Genomic DNA, 18,657 nt, shown 5'->3' on the forward strand with positions numbered 1-18,657 from the left:
ATATCAGTAAGGGTCCCAATTTCAAGCTAAAGATTTTACTAAACTTACAATTTTATGATTTTGTTAACGTCGATTTTGTTTAGCTGCGATTAAAAACAGGTCAGGTCGTGCATTTACAATTACATTGCATTCAATTGTCTTTTACGTACAATATATGACTTTTTTTTGGCGAGATAGTTTTTTACAATATAATAAAACAATTGACAACAGCAACAGACTAGTTTCCTAACAAGTGCAATTCACGCCGTCGCGTCGGCTAGTACTCGTTAAAAGCTTTCCAACAGTCTTCTTAAAAAAAAATATTTCACAATGTAATTATATTAAAATCCGATCTGGATATTTAAAAAAAAAAACATAGAAATGTGTATACAAATATAAATGCAGATTAATAAGGATGCATAGTTCTTTACACGGTTTTAGTTCTGCGTTATTCAAACGCAGAGTTCAAAATATACCTTTTGTCGACGTTATGTCTTTGACATGTCATTAAGTACAATGAGAAATCTAAGAAGTACCTACTACCTACTTATAGTGAATTTGATACGTCATACACCAATGGTCTTTTAATTAAAAGGTCAAACAATACCTATAAGACTTATAGTTTCTATTACATTGTATTTTCCTTTGAGCCGTAATTGGAAAACCCCGACTTGGTTATGGTAGTACAAATGAAGCGTTATGTTTCAAACAAAATAGTAGGGGGAAGGTGGGTAAAGCGGCCACCTTAAGGGAATTTATCGACTCAAACTTAGATTTTTAATTTTTTTTGTCTACTTACTATGGGAATGTATACGTTGACTTGCTAGACATTATTTGCAATTAGAATTATATTATAGCTAATGATTTAATTAAATTAATTTTTTTTTTAATTAGATATGAAACTGGCCACTTTGCCCAGCCACATAGGGTAAATTGGCCATGCTATGTCAACTTTGCCCAATAGTAGATGATTTTTATTTTCAACTACAACATATTGTCATATTATTTCCTAAATTAACTTTTCTATTTTAACTGAATCAAAACACAATATTTTTCATCAACAAAATCATACACAAATAAATAAACAAACAGAAATAATAATAATAATTATTATTACAAGCATTTGTAGACAACATTGCAAAATTCGTTTTATAACAATTAAAAAAATAATCTACTTATAATAACTTGAATGAAAATGGAAAGTGTAGTGGCCACTTTGCATTTTTTATAGTTAAAATATTTTAACTACTGGGTAAATCATTTAGCAACTGTTAAATTCAACAAAAGTTGATTTTATTGTATCCACAAATATGTGTTGTCCAATAAAAAAAAAGATCAAAGTAGTTGAGTGGTTAAAATAATTAATAACATTTTTTAAACGTAACTGTTATACCTAACATCAGCCAGGCGCAAAATGTTTTTTCTGTTATCATTCATCAACAGCGTATCGTATTATCATTTATGATTCATCAATCAATAATAATGATACACAGATATATATAATAAACTAGATTGTTTGCATAGATAGTTAGCAATCTAGTTTATTATATATATCTGTGTAATGATAATAATAAATATATGGAAAAAAACTGAATAGCTGATAACTCTAATAACAGAAATATACGACGTGGCCACTTTGTACACCTTTCCCCTATAATTTGCATGCAATCCATAGAGATGTCTTGGTCGTGAAATGTTCTAAGAGAATACCTAAATATGTAAAAACCTTCTTATTAGTATATTATATATTATTATTTAATAATAATCTTCTAAAAATAGAAAAGCCTGTTACCAAAAACACTGTTTTTGTTTCCTTAACTTACTATAGGGACACCTAATGTCGAGATTAGCTTCGATTAAAAAATAAAAAATAATTCCAGAATTAGTGCCTTTACAATGGACATTTTAACTTTTAAAGAATCTAAACACTATTATTGGAATTTAGATACCACGCATAGAATTACATGAAAAAAAGTATTTATTCATAAAATGGCATTGTAATAATAATTAATATATTATTTATAATTAATTTATTACTGTGACTAATAGTTTACCATGGACCAGGCAAAAAACAAAATATACAAATTTAATTTTAAAAAAAACACAGTTGGCATCATTTTTAAACAAAAACTTAGCTCCGCTTCAAAACTGAAAACGTTTTTTTATATTTATCGAGTATTTTTTATTTAATTGCTGTAAGTTTTATGTTGATTTTACCAAAAATTAGTCTTTAAACAAACATTTTTCCCGTCTAGTTGCTTTTTCCCAAGAGATTTTTTTACTTTTTTTTTGTTAAAATTTATAAGGTTGCGTAAACATATATCGTAACCTATTTTTATTTTTTAAAAATAGGTTCTTTATGAAATGCCTAAGGCGTATTACTGTACATCGTGATTATAACTGAAAGATAAATATTGCCGGTAGGTAACAAATATACGAGTATACACAGTGTTCTGTTTATTATGTATAAACAGAATGAAGTGCCCCTCCGCTATAGTATATTAATTGTCTATGGACCAGCCACCGAAGGGGAACAATAATGCGATATTGGGGAGAAGTTGTAACTATGGGCCGTCTGGAGGAGAGGGTCGTTGGTAACGGGGTAGGACGACAAATGGAAAACCGGGAGTTATTGATCCGCCGCCGACCGTGGCTAGCAGCAACGCCGTATAATGTACGGTACTGTGGCCGGGACAAGCGGCGGTACAGTAACAGTGATAACGCAAAAAATCAACAAACGATAGTGAGTGATAGTGTATCCTGTTGATAGTTGATACGTGTTCCCGTCGACGGAGCAATTCGGTACTGTTTTCCTCGAACGATATTGTTTTTTTTTGTCACCGTAGGTAAGCGTTCCTCACCCAATCACCCCTTACACGTTCGGCAATTATATAGATTTGTGTTTTGTTTACTTTCTTTTTGAGTATTTGCTATAGATTTCGATTTTCTTTTCAATTTCACCGTCGGAGCGATTGATCCCGTCCGCGTTCTCCGCTTATTGGCTGTACCCCGTTTTGATTTTTTTAATCGCAACCACTCGTCTTGACGTGCTCTTGTCGATTTTTCTTCCTCCACCTGCTCCGTCTAACCTTACGACATTGACTTTGCACATCAGTTATCATGTTATCGTGTGTACGCACACGGACGTGATCGTGACTGCAACATCAACAACAATTGATTAGCCGCCGCCGCGAAACCAGTAATTCGCCACATACTCTACTCTATACGTTCACGTTGACTTTGATCATTCACACGGATGTATACCCAATGGCTTTGCGAAGTCCAAACAAAAATGTAAGTACCATTTACATAATATATCGAACCGACGATACAATAATTGTCTCCGGTACATTTGTACAATCCATATGTGAATTGTGATCTGAGTCGTGCAAAATCAAAGTAGTTTATTGAGAATCCTATAGAAGGCTGTGTTGGTCGACTAGTTGCGGATAGACAACATGTGTACGCTTAGCCATAGATCACGGTACCTTATATTGGTTCATACTTACCCATTTGTATTAATGTCGACCAACACAGCCTTCTACAGGATTCTCCATAAATACGTAGATGCTTAATGTTATTATAAAGAGCAATAGAAAAAAAACTATGTTGTTTGTTATCATCTGATAATATTAAAAGGTTATAACACTGGTTTCTAATGAATTTTAATTTCAACAAAGTCGGTTTTTTAATACTCTCATTTTTCAACAATCTAATTTTCCCTGTTTGCTATAAAGCAATTAAAAATTATCACCTACTAACATAAGAAACTCTTAAGTCTATATAATTTTACATTTTTAGATTATTGTTGGTGCTGATTAATTTTAATAATGCTGTTAACTTCTTCTATTATTGCGTAACCTTCAAGTCATTTATTGATATTAATTATACAATACATTTTTTATCAATTAAGTCTTTAGGTATTTAATATGTTGAGTGCCACAATTGACGTGTAGTGGACAGCTGTTACAAGGTTCTGGGGAATTCCACCGTCGACATGTTATTAGTATATTTTTTTATATTTGTTAACCACAGCTATTGTACATAGGTAAAAAAAACGAATGGCACTTAATGTGACAACTATAAGATGATGATAAGAAAAAATATGAACAATATAATTGACCATTATTTAATAGGTTTTTAAATAGCTTACAACTATAAGTTGGTGTTTAATATTATTAGTTTTATTAAAATTATTATTTAAGTTAGTGTTTAATATTTATTTATAGGACTGTGGTTGCGAGCAGACTAATTTACACTTGCATGCTGAAATTGAAAATCTAAAGCAAAAACTTTTAGAAAAAGAAAATCATATTCTGAGTATGGAAACTAATTTTCTTTGTGAAGCTGACAAATTTCCACACGGTGAATATGCTGCTTTAACAGATGAAGTTTTGATGTGGCAAGACAAATATGCTAGGTAGGTAATTACTACTATCTGTGTTTAAAAAAAATGTACCTAATTTCTTTATTATTTAGCCATATTACATATAACTGTAATATTTACTATACTAACACCTACTAACTTTTTACGTTAGGATTCAACTTAGAAAATGGCCCTGTATTGTTTTATAATTAATTAAAAATTACATTTAAAATATTACTTCTATTAAGACTATAGTGTTTAACTAAATATAATATAACTGTAATTTTTTAAATAGATTATTGGAATCACATAAAAGAATACAGCGTGTTAATCAAAGTTTAGAGGATAAGCTTCTATTGCTTGTTGACAAAACTGAAACGGAAAAGAATGTGTTAAACTCTGAAATTACAGTTCTATCTCATAAAATTGTTGATCAGCAACTTAAAATAAATCAAATAACTGATGAAAATGTAAGTTTTAAAAGTGTGTAAAAATTGGAATAATAGTGTTTTTGTATCTTATTTTTTTTTTTTATTGTTCAAGGAACGGTACAAAAATGATCTGAATATTGCCATTCAATTACTTCAGTGTAAACCATCACATTTTGTTTCCCAAAAATATGATAGTGTGAGTAAATATTCAAAATTTGTATATTATGTTAAATAATATATATTTCATTATTTGTTAACAAAATATTTTCTTGATATAGTCAAAAACTAATTCAATAGGTGTGCCTCGAATTACTCTCAGTTTTATGATTATTCAACATAAAAAATTTAACTAAAATTTAATTTTTCAAAAACATGTAATTTATTATCTTAATTATAATTTTATTTTGTTTTGATCTCTAGTTACCTGGAGAATTGCAGTCCAAAGTACGCAGTTATATTTATAGCAAACAACGAAGATTATCTGATGGAAATGGTAACATGGCTACAAAATCAGAAGGTAAAATGATCAAAGTGCCAATTCCCACATTTCCTCCAACAGCCATGGTTTATTCATTGAACAATGGTAATTTTTTCTTAAAAATCTGTTTTACTGGTTTTGTTTTTTAATAAATAATAACACTATAGTTCGATCTTAAATTCAATCTAATCATCTTATATTAACTTTTGGCCACAATAGAGTTTTCTTGACATTCTAAAATAGGCAAGGTTTCAAATACTATGGTCTTAAATATTACAGAGGGTTAAACAAAAATATTTTTCATTTTGATTGATACCTATTGAGTAAATAACTTTATATATATTGAGTTCATGACTCACACCGTTTTAAAGAATTTACCAGATCCTGGATTTTTGTTTATTGTAATTAACACAGAGTTTTTTGCAAAAAAGTAGCATATTTCATTAGACAAGAGTAATAGCATATTTTAAAATCACTGACAAATATTACAATGTTTCAGTATTCGCCACAAAATCCATTTTAAGAGAGTCTCTCGTGAGAAAACTGTGAAATGTATTTTTTTTTTTTTTGCTGATGTATACTTTAACAATTTATTGATGTTTTTAGCTCTCTTATACAAGATGTTTAACTACAAATAGTGTTCTTTACTTCCAATATATATATTTTGACATACACATTTTAGCTGTTACTAAACAATTATATACTCTAGCCTATAAGACTATGATACAATTTAACTATTTGCCTAGCTGCTAACTTTGATAGATAAATAATAACTTCTTAATATTACTTTGGGACAGTGTTTTCAAAAAAAAACTTTTACTAATAAAATATATCTTAATAAATGTTTTCACATTTTTGTTTGTAGATAAAGATTCAAAACCTAAAGATATTGAAGACGGTAGTTCACAACCTCCAGTTAACAATGTTTCAGCAGCTATCTTAGCTAAAGTCTTAGAACAACGAGTCAAAGAAAGAATTACACAACGACATTGCACCACATGTTCGTGTACTCCTAAAAATGATCCTGAACATACTGACAGTTCCTTATCACAATCTGATTTCTCAGACAAACGACGCACATATAGTAAAAATTCTAAAAGACATTCAAACAAAAGTTCCGAGTCTTTGACATCGGAACCTGATCTAATGCATTTTGATAACACAATGTCTATTGGCGAGATATCGGAAAGTGGGACCAAATTACCTGTAGCCAGATCTAGGATATGTTCTGTACGTCTTCAGGAAGGTAGTAACAATATATTGTTGGATAATGCCTCAATGCCATATGCTGCACCTGTATTATATAAAAGTCGTTCCTCTAGTGGTGAATATGATGAGCCATTAGTACATTCTCAAAAACATATTGATCGTAATATTCATAGTAATGAACATACTCGCATACTAATTTCTGATGAAGAGATTATCTAAATGTGATTGCTAATTTATAAGTATACTATTAATAAGACAACATAGAATTTTATACTATAGTTTATACATTTAAACAAATATTACAATAATGAGAATATTATAAGATTGTAACTTTATTTGATTTTCATCACAAAAATATGTTAAGTTAAAATCAACATGACTCGTTTCCTGTGTAAAAATAGTTTGCTTTCAGAAAGCTGTTCACATATATTTACTAAATTTTAAGACATTGCTTGGTGATATTATTAATTACAATAAAATAATGCTATGTTATCTTGTATTTTAACTGTTAAAAAAAAAAAAAAACTATACATTACATTTTTACAACTAAATAAAATGTATTTTCTTTTGAACTTTATATTTATTATTTAAAGTAACTGTGATTATTTAAACATTATAATTTGTAAATTAATTACAGTCAACATTAAAAATAAATTTAATTTGGGATATAAGAGTAATTTGGATCCGTGAGATAAAAATGGATAGTAAAAATCTTCAGGAAGCCTAAATTCATATGTCGGAGGTTCGGCAAATTCTCTGATCGGCGGTTTAGTAAGATCTACAAATATGACGCTGCTCTTGATTGGAATTTCTATAGTTGGTTTTACTAGTGCTATTTGAGTTGTGTTTATGGTGGAAGTAAAGTTAACCAGGATACCGTGTATTGTTGCCTGCGGGTTTTCAAATGATCCAACATAAGAATAGAAAACATGAATCTTGACAATATTGATAAAAGTTGAACATTGGTCGTCCAGCGTAAGCTTAGCGACAGTTATCGGAATCCACACGGATACAACCGGATCGCCCATACTGCTAACCATAATATCTTGGAATTCACCCAATATTGAAATAACCTATAATAACCAATAATAAAAAATAACTTTAAAAATTATTTAACTAAAAAAACTTAATATTTTAACATTAAAAATAAGTCGACATGTTTAAAATGACCATGTAAATTAATGTTTGTCATGAATTGCTTATCTTTTGCATCTTAATAAATAGCGCCTTCCATTCTTAATAACAGAAATGTATATGTTTTACGCTTCTTGGTGTTCTTTGCCTGTGTGAACGGTGGCTTTAGAGGCGGATAGGCTAAATTTATAAAGCTACTCGAGTACACGGAACCGACTAATGGAAAGTTTCGCTCCGAACACTCCCCTCCCCTTACACAAAATGTATTCCTTTTTATTATTTTTAACATACATATCAATAACTTTTTTTAAATTTAAAAAGATGACAAACATTTTTTTGTCAAATCTTATAAATTGTTTTAGTAGGTATTATAATAAGTATAATAATTATAAACCTGTATTTATAAATATAAATAATACCAATTACTAATTAATATTTATAATCAATGATAATACACATTTTCATGTATTATATCGATGTATAATAGTTCATAAATTATTGTAGCTTTTGTTATTTTTAGTTGTTCTTTGTTTTTATATTTTTTTGAATCAGGAGAAATGCTATTGGTTATCATTTATCAGTAGATAATACAATTTATAGATTGGCGTTTGTGTACTACATTTTCATGTGTTGAGTGGGATTTGTCCGGTATGCCGGTGGGTCTATCCGCCTATGGATCGCGTAGTATTTTCGCCTTGCAATGCCCAAGGCATGCAACAACCGGCACCTGGCAGACGATTACCCCTACCCGTGCAACAAGAGGGCGTAGATATTATCTCCCTGGAAGCGACTGTCGTTCTGATCGGTTTTCGACGCGTCTGCGGATTTATTTTTTTTTTTTATATATTTACTAAATGGAAAACTTTATTTAATATACGCGCTAAAGCCCATTACCATTTACCACGGGCTAAGTGTAGGATTTATTTATTTTGTTATTAAATTCCCCTTATTCCCCTCATTGAAATCGTTAAATATGTATCGGTAATATACCTTGACTGTAATTTTATTTAGCTTCGATGTGGTGCTGAATAGGTGTACGTAATATTTTAATTTAGAAAAAAACCTTTGAATTTAAAGCCTATTATATCAGTTAAAATCAGATTGTTATCAAATTCCCAATTTGTGAATTGCTATCTACCCAATTTAAAATTATCACGCAGTTAGGGTTTTAATCGGTTTTTAAATAAAAGCTACCTATTATAAAACCTAATGGGGATGATATTTCTGAGGACTCTACGTCAGTGTTTTTTTAGTTTGTACTTAGTAACAAAGATATAACTATTAAAAAATATAAATAAAAACATTTTTGTTTTATTTTTTTTTCATTAAATATTTAAAAAAAAAAAATGAAAAAATTGAATTAATTAAAAATGCACCAACATACAGCCTGTAATATATATTATACAATAAGGTCAAAAGTAAATTCACCACGTCATTGAGTATACCTAATCATTAGGTATACTGGTAAACTCAAAACTCAGTATATTTAATTATTAATATTAAATTGGTAATAATCAATTAATCTCCTACTAAAACAATTAAATTAAAAAATTAGAACTTTTTAGACAGTCCTAAGGTTTTGGGGTTTGAACATGTTTAGTCCCCTGAAATTGCAGCAATAAAATAAAAAATTAAGCTCATTTACCAAATACATTTTTAAAAAATTAGTTTTTTTAGACCCAACACAACATATCTACATAATATTATAAGTTTGTACCTTAGATTGCACACGAATGCAGGAATCTACGAAAGGCACGGATTCTTCTTTTTTCCATGTATAAAAACATTCGGTGTTGACGTTCTGGTTGAAATCGACGGATAGTCTAGACTTGGGATCGCAGTCTCGGCCGTTAGAACCAGGTAGACTCAGCGTGCCCATTGCCATTATGCCATTAGAGGGTTTCGCGTTGGAATCACCTTTTTGCCGTACAATGATTACCCGGTTTCCGGTTGTGTAACCGGGCTTTCCGCTACGAGTGTACGCCGTGGCGCTTTGGTTGACCCACGCAAACTTCACTATGATTTGTTGTCTAAAGAAAACGGGACTTTGCTCCACACCGAACGTCAAATCTTTGTAGTAAAAGCGTACTTCCAACTTCCGAACACCCCTAGTGCCGTTATGTCGAATCAAGTACTCAACTGTCTCCACGGCATTACGACACACAGTTCTATCTCCACCGAGCTGAGGGACAGGTGGATGATCCGGTCTGGTCCAGCAGCTGTATGATCCGTTTGCAGCTCTTAAGCAATGCTGTACGAAAGCTTTCAACTCGACCAATCCAACTTTCTACGGTAAATGTCTCATTGTTATTTAGACGGAATATAATGATTTTAAAAAAACAACACGTCCCTCATTTTTATCAAGATCAACCAATTATTTTTTTTAAAAATTACTTATTATAATTATGATTCGTTGTGTAGTAGCTGAGAAAGTATTTTTTTTTTACAATGATTTTTTTTATTTTTATTCACGAGAATTGTTTAATCTCTGCAGTCGGGTATGCAAGGAAGAGGGCGAACTTTAAGGGGTATATCCTCTTTGTGCCTTTTTTATATTTCTATACAGCAAAAAATAATTAAGTAGGGGGCGTAAAATTGCTTAGAATGCTTCTTAAATATAAGCCTCGTCTACTTACATTGAAAAAAGCTTAGCATGCCACTCAATTACTGAGCCAATTTCTAGACGGAACAAGTCTATACATAAAAATCGTATTATTTAATATCGATACTAGATAATTCCAAAAATAAAAATGATTTACCCTTTCCCATTTAAAATCGGAAATAACTAAAAAAAATATAAAAAATAGTATATAGAATGTAGGTATATAAATACAAATTGTTTCAGCTTCGATGCGGAGCTGACTTATTAGTTTTACAATGATATGTTTTTGAAATAAAATTGTTTTAAGTTTTTTTTTAACTTGTATGTAGTCTATGTACTTAATTATTATAACATAAATTTGTATTCGAATAATATAATTAGTAGTCTATTTTAATTATTTCTTCAATCAAATTTTTTTTTTGTGTTTTGGAGGGAAAACTTTTTTAGGTCTAGTTTTTGGAGATTTCATATTTTTTTTGTGAAGTGTAATTTTTAAAGTGTCTCATAACTTATTTTTTATTAGGTAACCCAACAAATTGAATTAAAAATATTTGTATTACTATAGTCTTTATTAATTCAAAATATCTTAAATATAAACTTATACTGGTATTCGCTAGAAAAAAACTAAATAAAATTGAAAGAAATATTTTTTGTAGTAAAAGCCTAGGTTTTTTTATAACTTAGTTTTTTTAGTCATTATTTAATAGAAAATAACTTAATCTCAAAGAAAGAAGTAACTCACCTCGGTTTTAGACGATTGATTGTATGTCGTTTGAACTACTCTGAATTCTCGGTCATGGTAGAACCTTTTATAACTTAATTCCGAATTATTTTTGCACATCTCAGTTAAGTTTTGAATGTACACTTCACATGTGGTTTCTTTGTTCACTAAGTACTCGACGGGTTCTTGAATAGCGCAAAGTGAACTAAACGCACTGTTTTTGACTCCTTTGGATAAACACACATACGTTATACACGATGAAAATGATAAAATTCAATTTTTGGTTAACGGATTTTACAAGTGATATACAACAATAATATTTTAGTAAACTTTTAATTTGAACACTGAGTACTGACCAAAAGCCATCCAGTCGCTGCCGTTGACGTTGGAAACTACGTACATCCAATGTAACGACCCGTAAGTTAAATCAAGGCGATTTCTGGTATCGACCACTTGACTAGATTCATGCCATTCAATTGCACCGCGACTGCGAAGTATTGCATTTACTTGTGTTTCTGTTTCGACTGGCTAAAATTAAATAACAACATTAAAGTATTCGTTTACGCATTGAATGGTTCAATTAAGGAACGAGTAGGGCGTAAGTAGAACCAACCGACTAAAAAAGCTGCCCTGCAGAAACAGATTGGTCACTTAAGCATGATCATTATGTTAAATAGTTTTTTTCATATAATGTGTTGTGTGTGTAATTATCGTTCACTGTGGCTAGGTGTGCCATAAAAACAAGAAGATTCTCTCTCGAAAAAAAATCGGATAAAACAAATGAAGTTATGAGAACGATTAAGAGCACAAGTTACATTTTTCTTAAAGCTAATATTTCGTCGTCAATGAATCCTAGTTATAGGTAATTGTGTTTTCATTTATTTTCGAAAATGAAATCGAAGAAAATGAATAAACACCACTCATAAGAACACATAGAAAACAATTTTCATTTTGCTCCCTGTAAACTTTTATAAAAGTCACTTTACCCTTTTGGTTCTCACCCTTTCAAATAATTTGTTTGATAAGGATTAACATTTTCAAGAACAAAAGACCAACTATCTGTTCAAACCATAGTTAACCATGCACCTACCTCTCGTTCAGGATAAAAATAATTGCTCGGTACGTTGTCCAGCACGACGTAGAACAACGACGAGTCGAACAAAATCGACTCGGGCTTTATTGACCCGGAAACCGTTTTATCTGAACATAAAGTAAAGGTCTTTAAATCGTTGCTCATGCAGTCCGTGTCGCAACAACAATTGATATCGCAAGCACCATGCTAAAAACATACAAAAATGACAATTACTAATGACCAACTCTGTTAATGGCCGTTCTCTGTTGATATGAAGAAGATCATAATATTATGCTACGATGACGATTAACTGCCTAAAGGAACTGCGGTGGACAGGTGATCAACCGGCAATTCGACAAGACGTTGAAAAGTATAAAAATAATTTCTTAATTCAATATTTTTAAATAAATATGGAAATATTATTATGGTTAACATATCATAGCATAATCAAATACTTAAGCCATTTAGAATATAGACAACAAATTGTAAAACAATAAGGCTATTAAACAAATAAAATACAGTTATAAATCTAGCTCTAGTAATAATTGCGCCTGTTTGGCAGAATGAGCAATATCGCTAATAAAGTGCCGTACAATACTCATAAGTCATACCAATTTAAACTAGAACTAAACCAACTGCTGGATTTAGACAGACGAATTTATCCTTTAGATAAAATTCCTATTTTTAACAAATACCTATAATAATAATACTCACGATCAAATCACAACCGCAATATTGGTCACCTGTGTTTTGAACATATCCCAAAACGTGTCCTGCCGTCGTCGTCGTCGTTGTCGCTGTCGTCGTTTCGATGGTGTTGACAGGCAAAACCGCATTGCCAGTCTTGTTGTTGGCGATCGTACTGCTAGCATTTTGAACCACCGCGGGTGACCCCGAGATGGTATAGTTTACAAAAGTGTCGTTGGCATGTGGCACAGGCGTTTCAATCAAGATAACACCGAAGGATTTGTCGACGTTGGTGCCGTTTCCGGTGGTCGTATTGTAACTGATATTGATCGACGTAGATTCATTACCGTTAAGACTCGATACTGTCACGGCTTTAAGGGGAGTACTTATAGTCATAGGCGGTTTGTCTGTGCACGCTTTGCCCACGCATTCCTTTGACGTGCCGGTCAAACCGACGACGCAGCTTAATGGTAACACGTACCAGACAAATTCGAAAATCATAACGCCACGTTTCACTACAGCTCTACGCCGTACTTCCGGAAGTTGCGTGCAATTATGTTCAAGTCAAAATGTACAACACCCAGTGCTTCAGTTTGCAGCCGATACCGGTCGGTACCGCAGTACGCGAAGTCCGGCGCTTTTAGTTGAGCGCCACCGCCTAGGAAAAACCGACGAAACTCGTCTCTTAGATTTCCTAAAAATAAAAATAAATAAGAAGAAATTTTAAAAATGAAATTGAGAGCTAAACAGTTTCGAAGCAAATTATTAAAAATTGATACTGCGTTAGCAATCTTCTAATAGAATAAATATATAGGTATTTTGTTTTAAATAACCAAACACCAATACAGATATGAGTGATTCATTAAGGATTAGGTAGAACTCTCATATTTTCTAATAAGTTTATGAAATTTTACAATATTATAAAATTATGTATTAAATGTTTACCTTATTTAGTATGTTTCATCGCTCTATCAACCTTTGAAACTTAAATGGTAACGTATATATTTAATTATTTTTTTAAATAATTTGCCGAAAATGTTTATTGTTCGATAACCAGTTTTGGATAATTACTTTCAAAGTTATTAAAGTTTAAAATTTAGAACGGGTGGTGTAGTGTTATAGAGTAATGCGTGCAAGTACAAATAATACTGCATTCCGTCTTAAGCGACTTTCCTTCCGTAATAAATGTACACATTTCAAGTAAAATGTCTTTGACATGTTATATTTATACAAGACATAAATAAATAAATGCCTATTTCTCACCAACTGGTCGCCAAGTGTAACAATCTACGGTATGCGTCCCAGGGGTTGTCGGTACGTAACAAAACCCGTAACCATAAATTTCACTGCGGCCGTAGTTGTCGTAGTGATATATTTGCACGTGAAATTTCGGCCACCCTAAACAACATAGAAACGTTAGTTAGTATTTCAATATTAATTAGGTATAATTATTTGTAGAATAAAATAATATTATAATTTGTTTTTTAAAGTAAAACGTCTTTACTAGGCAAATCCTTACGATGTAATATTCATCCGTAGAAGTTTTAATACAATTTTTGTAATCCTGTATTTCAAGATCGTCCTTAAATATTTTGAGACCTCAGACAACATAAAAATACCGCTCACTTTGGTTATATGCTTCACAACTCTTGGGCTCCTTTACTCCCCAAATCCCCACGTCCCCTTAAATATGTATTATTATAATGTATTAAATGTGTATCTCAGTATTACAAATCAAGATATTTACATCGTTTCTCCCCCCCCCCTCCAAGTGCATGTTTTTGTGCACATAAGACATAATTTAATTATTACTATTAATGAATCATTGATTTGTGATTTTCGGATTATGTCCTTAATTAAGAAACCATTGCAACTAATTGTGCTTACAAAGTTCAAATACACAAGTTAGCTAGCAAAAAAAAATTGATTTGAGTTGTAATATAAAGAATTGCAAAGTTCGTCTTACGAGGGCTAGTGCCATGGGACAACTAACCTAACAGCATATTTTCAGTGTGTTTTGTACCTATTTTCTATAATTGTCTAAAATGTGTTTGACATAGTTTTAAAAAAGAATATCTAAGGCCAGCTTTGAATTCAGCAAAGAAAAGAACAAATGAAAAAAAGAAATCTATTTAAAACACATTTTAGAAAATTAAGTACAGACACTTTGAACATTTCTCCTTAGAAAATAATTTTAGCTACTTGATAATCTGAAACCAAATTTGAATTAAAAAATAACGTATAAAATGTAAGTTTTTCGTTTTTGTTTTAAAAAAAGAAGGTCTAAATATAATGTTGTTATACGTATTTGAGTATTATTATATAGGTACCTAGTACACTAAAACTGTATTTGTCATACGCACCTTGAACTCCTTTGGTAGCGTAATGGATATCTATAGGATGACACCACCAAGTACGGTTGTCGTAAGACGGCACGTCTACTTGAGTCTGTCCTTCTTTGTGACCGGCAATTAATTTCCAATTAGACCCTGTCGTTAATAAATTAAAAAAATATAGTATTAATTTTGTGGTCTTAATCATGAAATAAGCGGTTAAAGTAGATTTAAATGTGAATAACATGTATGTAATAATTCTTTAGGTAGGTTCATGTAGGTCAGTTATAGTGTTACCAATTGAGGCGGAATATGCTAAGCACAGTGTCGTGCGGCAAAAGGAGCCACTATGATTGCTTGGCGTTTCCAGAACGCACAGACGTGCGCAAGGACAACAAAGGACATAATCCGGGAGTAACGCAATTTTTAAATCTAACTTGGTATCAACATTTAATCAATTAAATGTACTTAATAAATATAAAATCTGAAGTTTAAAATATTTTTTTTACTTATTATATTATAGCTGAATTACTGGCGTTGCCGGAAAAATAATTGTGATTGTTCAACTCCTTTTGAGTGAAAGCAATGTCTTTTTAAGTGTAAATCACCCAAAATAACGTTTAAAATAAATCGTTATCTAACAAAAAAAAACCTTGAAAAATAAAAATAAAAAGTGTGATTGATTTGACACGATGCTGCTTTGCTCTTCTGGGTGATTTTTTTTATAGGTAGCGGAAGTAGCTTTGTTCATTTCGGTATGGTTCTCTTAGTATTTTTCCCCTGCTATTACATTACCTCCAGGATTAGTTTGAATTTTCAAAAAGTATTATGCCAGTAACTTTCGTGTACTGAATAACTTCCCAAAGTTTCATGGCGATCGGATGAATGATGCACTAATACATAAAGGTCATTCAGCTACTTAAATTTTGGTTTTTTGCCCATTTCAACCCCTTAAAATAAAAAAATAAAAAATCCTTTCTTATTGCACGCCTAGACTATAATACAAACAGACCCTCAACATTTCAAGTCGCTAGCTAACACAGTTTAGGCTGTGCGTTGAATATGAATCAGTCAGTCAGGACTTCTTATTTTATATCTATAAAGATAAAGATATATATGTAGGCAAGTCTATTAATAATTTTATTCTTATTGCAGTAACAATGTACATAACATAGTAGTATTAAAAATATACCTTACCTAGTAATTAAATATAATAATAATAATAAATCACAAAAAACTATTTCTCAAAAAAGTACTTAACAATCCAAAATAAAGTATTAATTAGTATGAATTATCAGGAAAAAGTTTATACGGTGTTGTTAATATAATTTTCTGAACAACAAAACAAATCTAAATTAGTACAGTTTCCAATCGCCATAAATCATTAGAGTATTAGCTGAAGAAGGAAGAAAATATTTAGCTTTAATGTTATTAATAAAAAATGTGTCTTTATAATTTATTTTTTCCATTAACTGAAGACAGTCTATTTTATTATGGAGTAATTTATAAAGGAACAGTATATTAAAGTAATTCCTCCGATTTTTTAAAGGTGCTATTTTGAAGAAATCTAAGGTCTAAGACACCATCATAATATGACGAATGGAATGGTCTCGAACATTACATTTAAAAAAGATAAAATAAAGAAGAGTTTTGTATTGATATTTCATTCTAAGTGTAAAGTGTAAAGAATGGTGTTAGGGGACTAAATGAAATTATTATAATCTAGAAAAGAACACACTAAAAAATGATATACATTTTTTATGGTAAGCGGATTGCCAAGTTCTGAAAAATTACGCTCTAAAATGACCAATTTAGATAGGGTTTAACTTTTAGGTAGGTATTTCTAATGTTTTCAATGAGATAATTAAAATAAAATTTTACTTTAAAATAGACACCAAAATAATTTAAAACGGAGACTCGTTGAATATCAGTATTAACTTAAGTATAATCAAATATTTTTAAAAGGCCTATATAATATTTTTAAGAAATATATTTTTCATTTTTTAAGTTACAAGTAGCTCAGGATACTTTAAAAAATTAAGTCCTTAATAGTAAGCCTTTTCAAAAAAGGAGAATTTCAAAGTTTTCATTTTTGTTACTGACTCACTTACTCATTCATCATCAAAATTACAAAAAATTTCCCATAAAACCTATAGGTAAAAACGTGAAATTTGGCACAAAGGTAGGTCTTATAGTGTAACTAAAGGGAAAAATCTGAAAGTGGCAATTTTTCAAAATTAATACCGCTTTAGGGAGTCTAGTTCTAAATGCATGATGTGACGCGAATGAAGCATAAAACATCATTATCAAATTTACTCACTTAGGAGTTATTAAGGAAGGAGATAACTCAGAAGAAAAGAAAAAAGGTTCAGATTCTCTCCCAAAAAAGTCAGTCAAATTGGTAACTACTTTGTGGCTAATTCTGTTTTACGCCTCATTCAGAAAGGTCATGTTTCATTCAGATATTGCGGCCAAGTGTTAAGCAATACAAATAAAAGACCAGTATTGCTCATAAAAGTAAGAGTGACGAGAGGTTATGAATTAAAAAATAGCAGACTTGGCCATAATGTAGATATCACTATGTTGATAGGATGACTTTTTTGTGAGGGGATGATCTGAACCTTTTTTCTTTTCTTTTGACCCTTTACACTTTAAGGTTTTTGTTGGAGATTAATATGTCCTTAAAAAAAAAAATAAAACTTACTTTACGAGTTACGTGTTTGAATATGATCCGCGGTCACCTACATTTTAATTATTTATGATATAATATGATTTCTCAAAAGCTATTTAACTATCTAGGAATCAAATTAAAACGCTTAGAAGTTATTCCGTTTTAAAACAAAAACTAAAGCGCCTTATTACATTATTAATAATATCATATATACATATAAATTCCCGTTTGCGTTAATTTTGTTTTTCCCAAGTCAATCACTGTTTGTTATTTATTCAAATACTCACATAGTAAAGCAGGTTTAGGTGAGGTAATAATAGGTTAGAATTTCATAGAATTTGTCGTTTTTTTTTACGTTTATTTAAATTAAATAATATCAACTACTTATTTAGTACACTTACCGGCGTGAATGCTCCATTTGCAGAACAGGCTGTTCGATGGAAATTGTTCAGCACAGGAAAGTTGACCGATGATAAAAAGTTCAGCCATAATAACACACGGACATCGTTGTGCAAACACAGTGTTGGTCAATAATAGAAAAGAAATACTGCTGGCCACAAATTGTCGCCGATCGCGGTCTTCACCCGTTACTAGGCGACCGCCGGTGCATATCGCATCAACAAAACAAAACGTTAACTGGCATATTGTACGCCACAAAAACGACCACATAAATATTAGTATTATAATGTTGTAACAAACATATTGTGACGTGCGCCTCACCGTCGCTAATAGTAACGGATACCGCGTTGGTAATACATATACGATGTATAAAGTAGAGCTGAGACCTCGAATCGAATTTTTCTATTATTCGAATTATTCGAATAATCGAATAATACTATTCGTATGAAAATAGTTCGAATATTCGAATAGTAATCGAATAATTCGAATAGTAATCAAATAATTCAAATTTTTGGATTTTCGAATATTTTGTCAAATTTATGTTTTTTTGTAATTCATTATATATCTATATAAAT

The 18,657-nt window shown here is 30.9% G+C and overlaps 3 protein-coding genes across 6 annotated transcripts; 1 reads left to right on the forward strand and 2 right to left on the reverse strand.

The window, feature by feature from the left end:
- The first annotated feature begins 2,724 nt into the window (after nt 1-2,724).
- On the forward strand, nt 2,725-6,905 carry LOC126844675 (uncharacterized). Of its 2 annotated transcripts, none has more exons than XM_050583039.1 (6): nt 2,725-3,273; nt 4,209-4,399; nt 4,641-4,815; nt 4,889-4,972; nt 5,197-5,293; nt 6,120-6,905. In XM_050583039.1, exons 1-6 carry the CDS (start codon nt 3,247-3,249, stop codon nt 6,680-6,682), a joined length of 1,137 nt encoding a protein of 378 aa, XP_050438996.1. In that variant the 5' UTR covers nt 2,725-3,246; the 3' UTR covers nt 6,683-6,905. The 2 variants fall into 2 exon arrangements, with proteins under 2 accessions (XP_050438996.1, XP_050438995.1); XM_050583038.1 differs by having other exon boundaries at nt 2,727-3,273; nt 5,197-5,359; nt 6,120-6,902.
- A 124-nt stretch (nt 6,906-7,029) lies between these two features.
- On the reverse strand, nt 7,030-13,180 carry LOC126844673 (tectonic-1). Of its 3 annotated transcripts, none has more exons than XM_050583035.1 (6): nt 12,707-13,180; nt 12,011-12,199; nt 11,277-11,448; nt 10,942-11,147; nt 9,315-9,884; nt 7,030-7,536 (listed from the first exon to the last, which is right to left on the reverse strand). In XM_050583035.1, exons 1-6 carry the CDS (start codon nt 13,178-13,180, stop codon nt 7,066-7,068), a joined length of 2,082 nt encoding a protein of 693 aa, XP_050438992.1. In that variant the 3' UTR covers nt 7,030-7,065. The 3 variants fall into 3 exon arrangements, with proteins under 3 accessions (XP_050438992.1, XP_050438993.1, XP_050438994.1); XM_050583037.1 differs by lacking the exon at nt 7,030-7,536 and having other exon boundaries at nt 9,442-9,627; nt 9,687-9,884; XM_050583036.1 differs by lacking the exon at nt 9,315-9,884.
- Nucleotides 13,181-13,194: 14 nt separating this feature from the next.
- LOC126844676 (B9 domain-containing protein 2) lies at nt 13,195-18,252 on the reverse strand. Its single transcript, XM_050583040.1, has 4 exons — nt 18,085-18,252; nt 15,043-15,168; nt 13,943-14,077; nt 13,195-13,373 (listed from the first exon to the last, which is right to left on the reverse strand). Exons 1-4 carry the CDS (start codon nt 18,170-18,172, stop codon nt 13,195-13,197), a joined length of 528 nt encoding a protein of 175 aa, XP_050438997.1. The 5' UTR covers nt 18,173-18,252.
- Between the last annotated feature and the right edge of the window lie 405 nt (nt 18,253-18,657).

This window comes from Adelges cooleyi, unplaced genomic scaffold, assembly GCF_023614345.1.
Source record: "Adelges cooleyi isolate 19-005CV unplaced genomic scaffold, UGA_ACOO_1.1 ACOO_flye_CR_arks_rails_tigmint_CR_PRNA_651, whole genome shotgun sequence".
Classification (NCBI taxonomy): domain Eukaryota; kingdom Metazoa; phylum Arthropoda; class Insecta; order Hemiptera; family Adelgidae; genus Adelges; species Adelges cooleyi.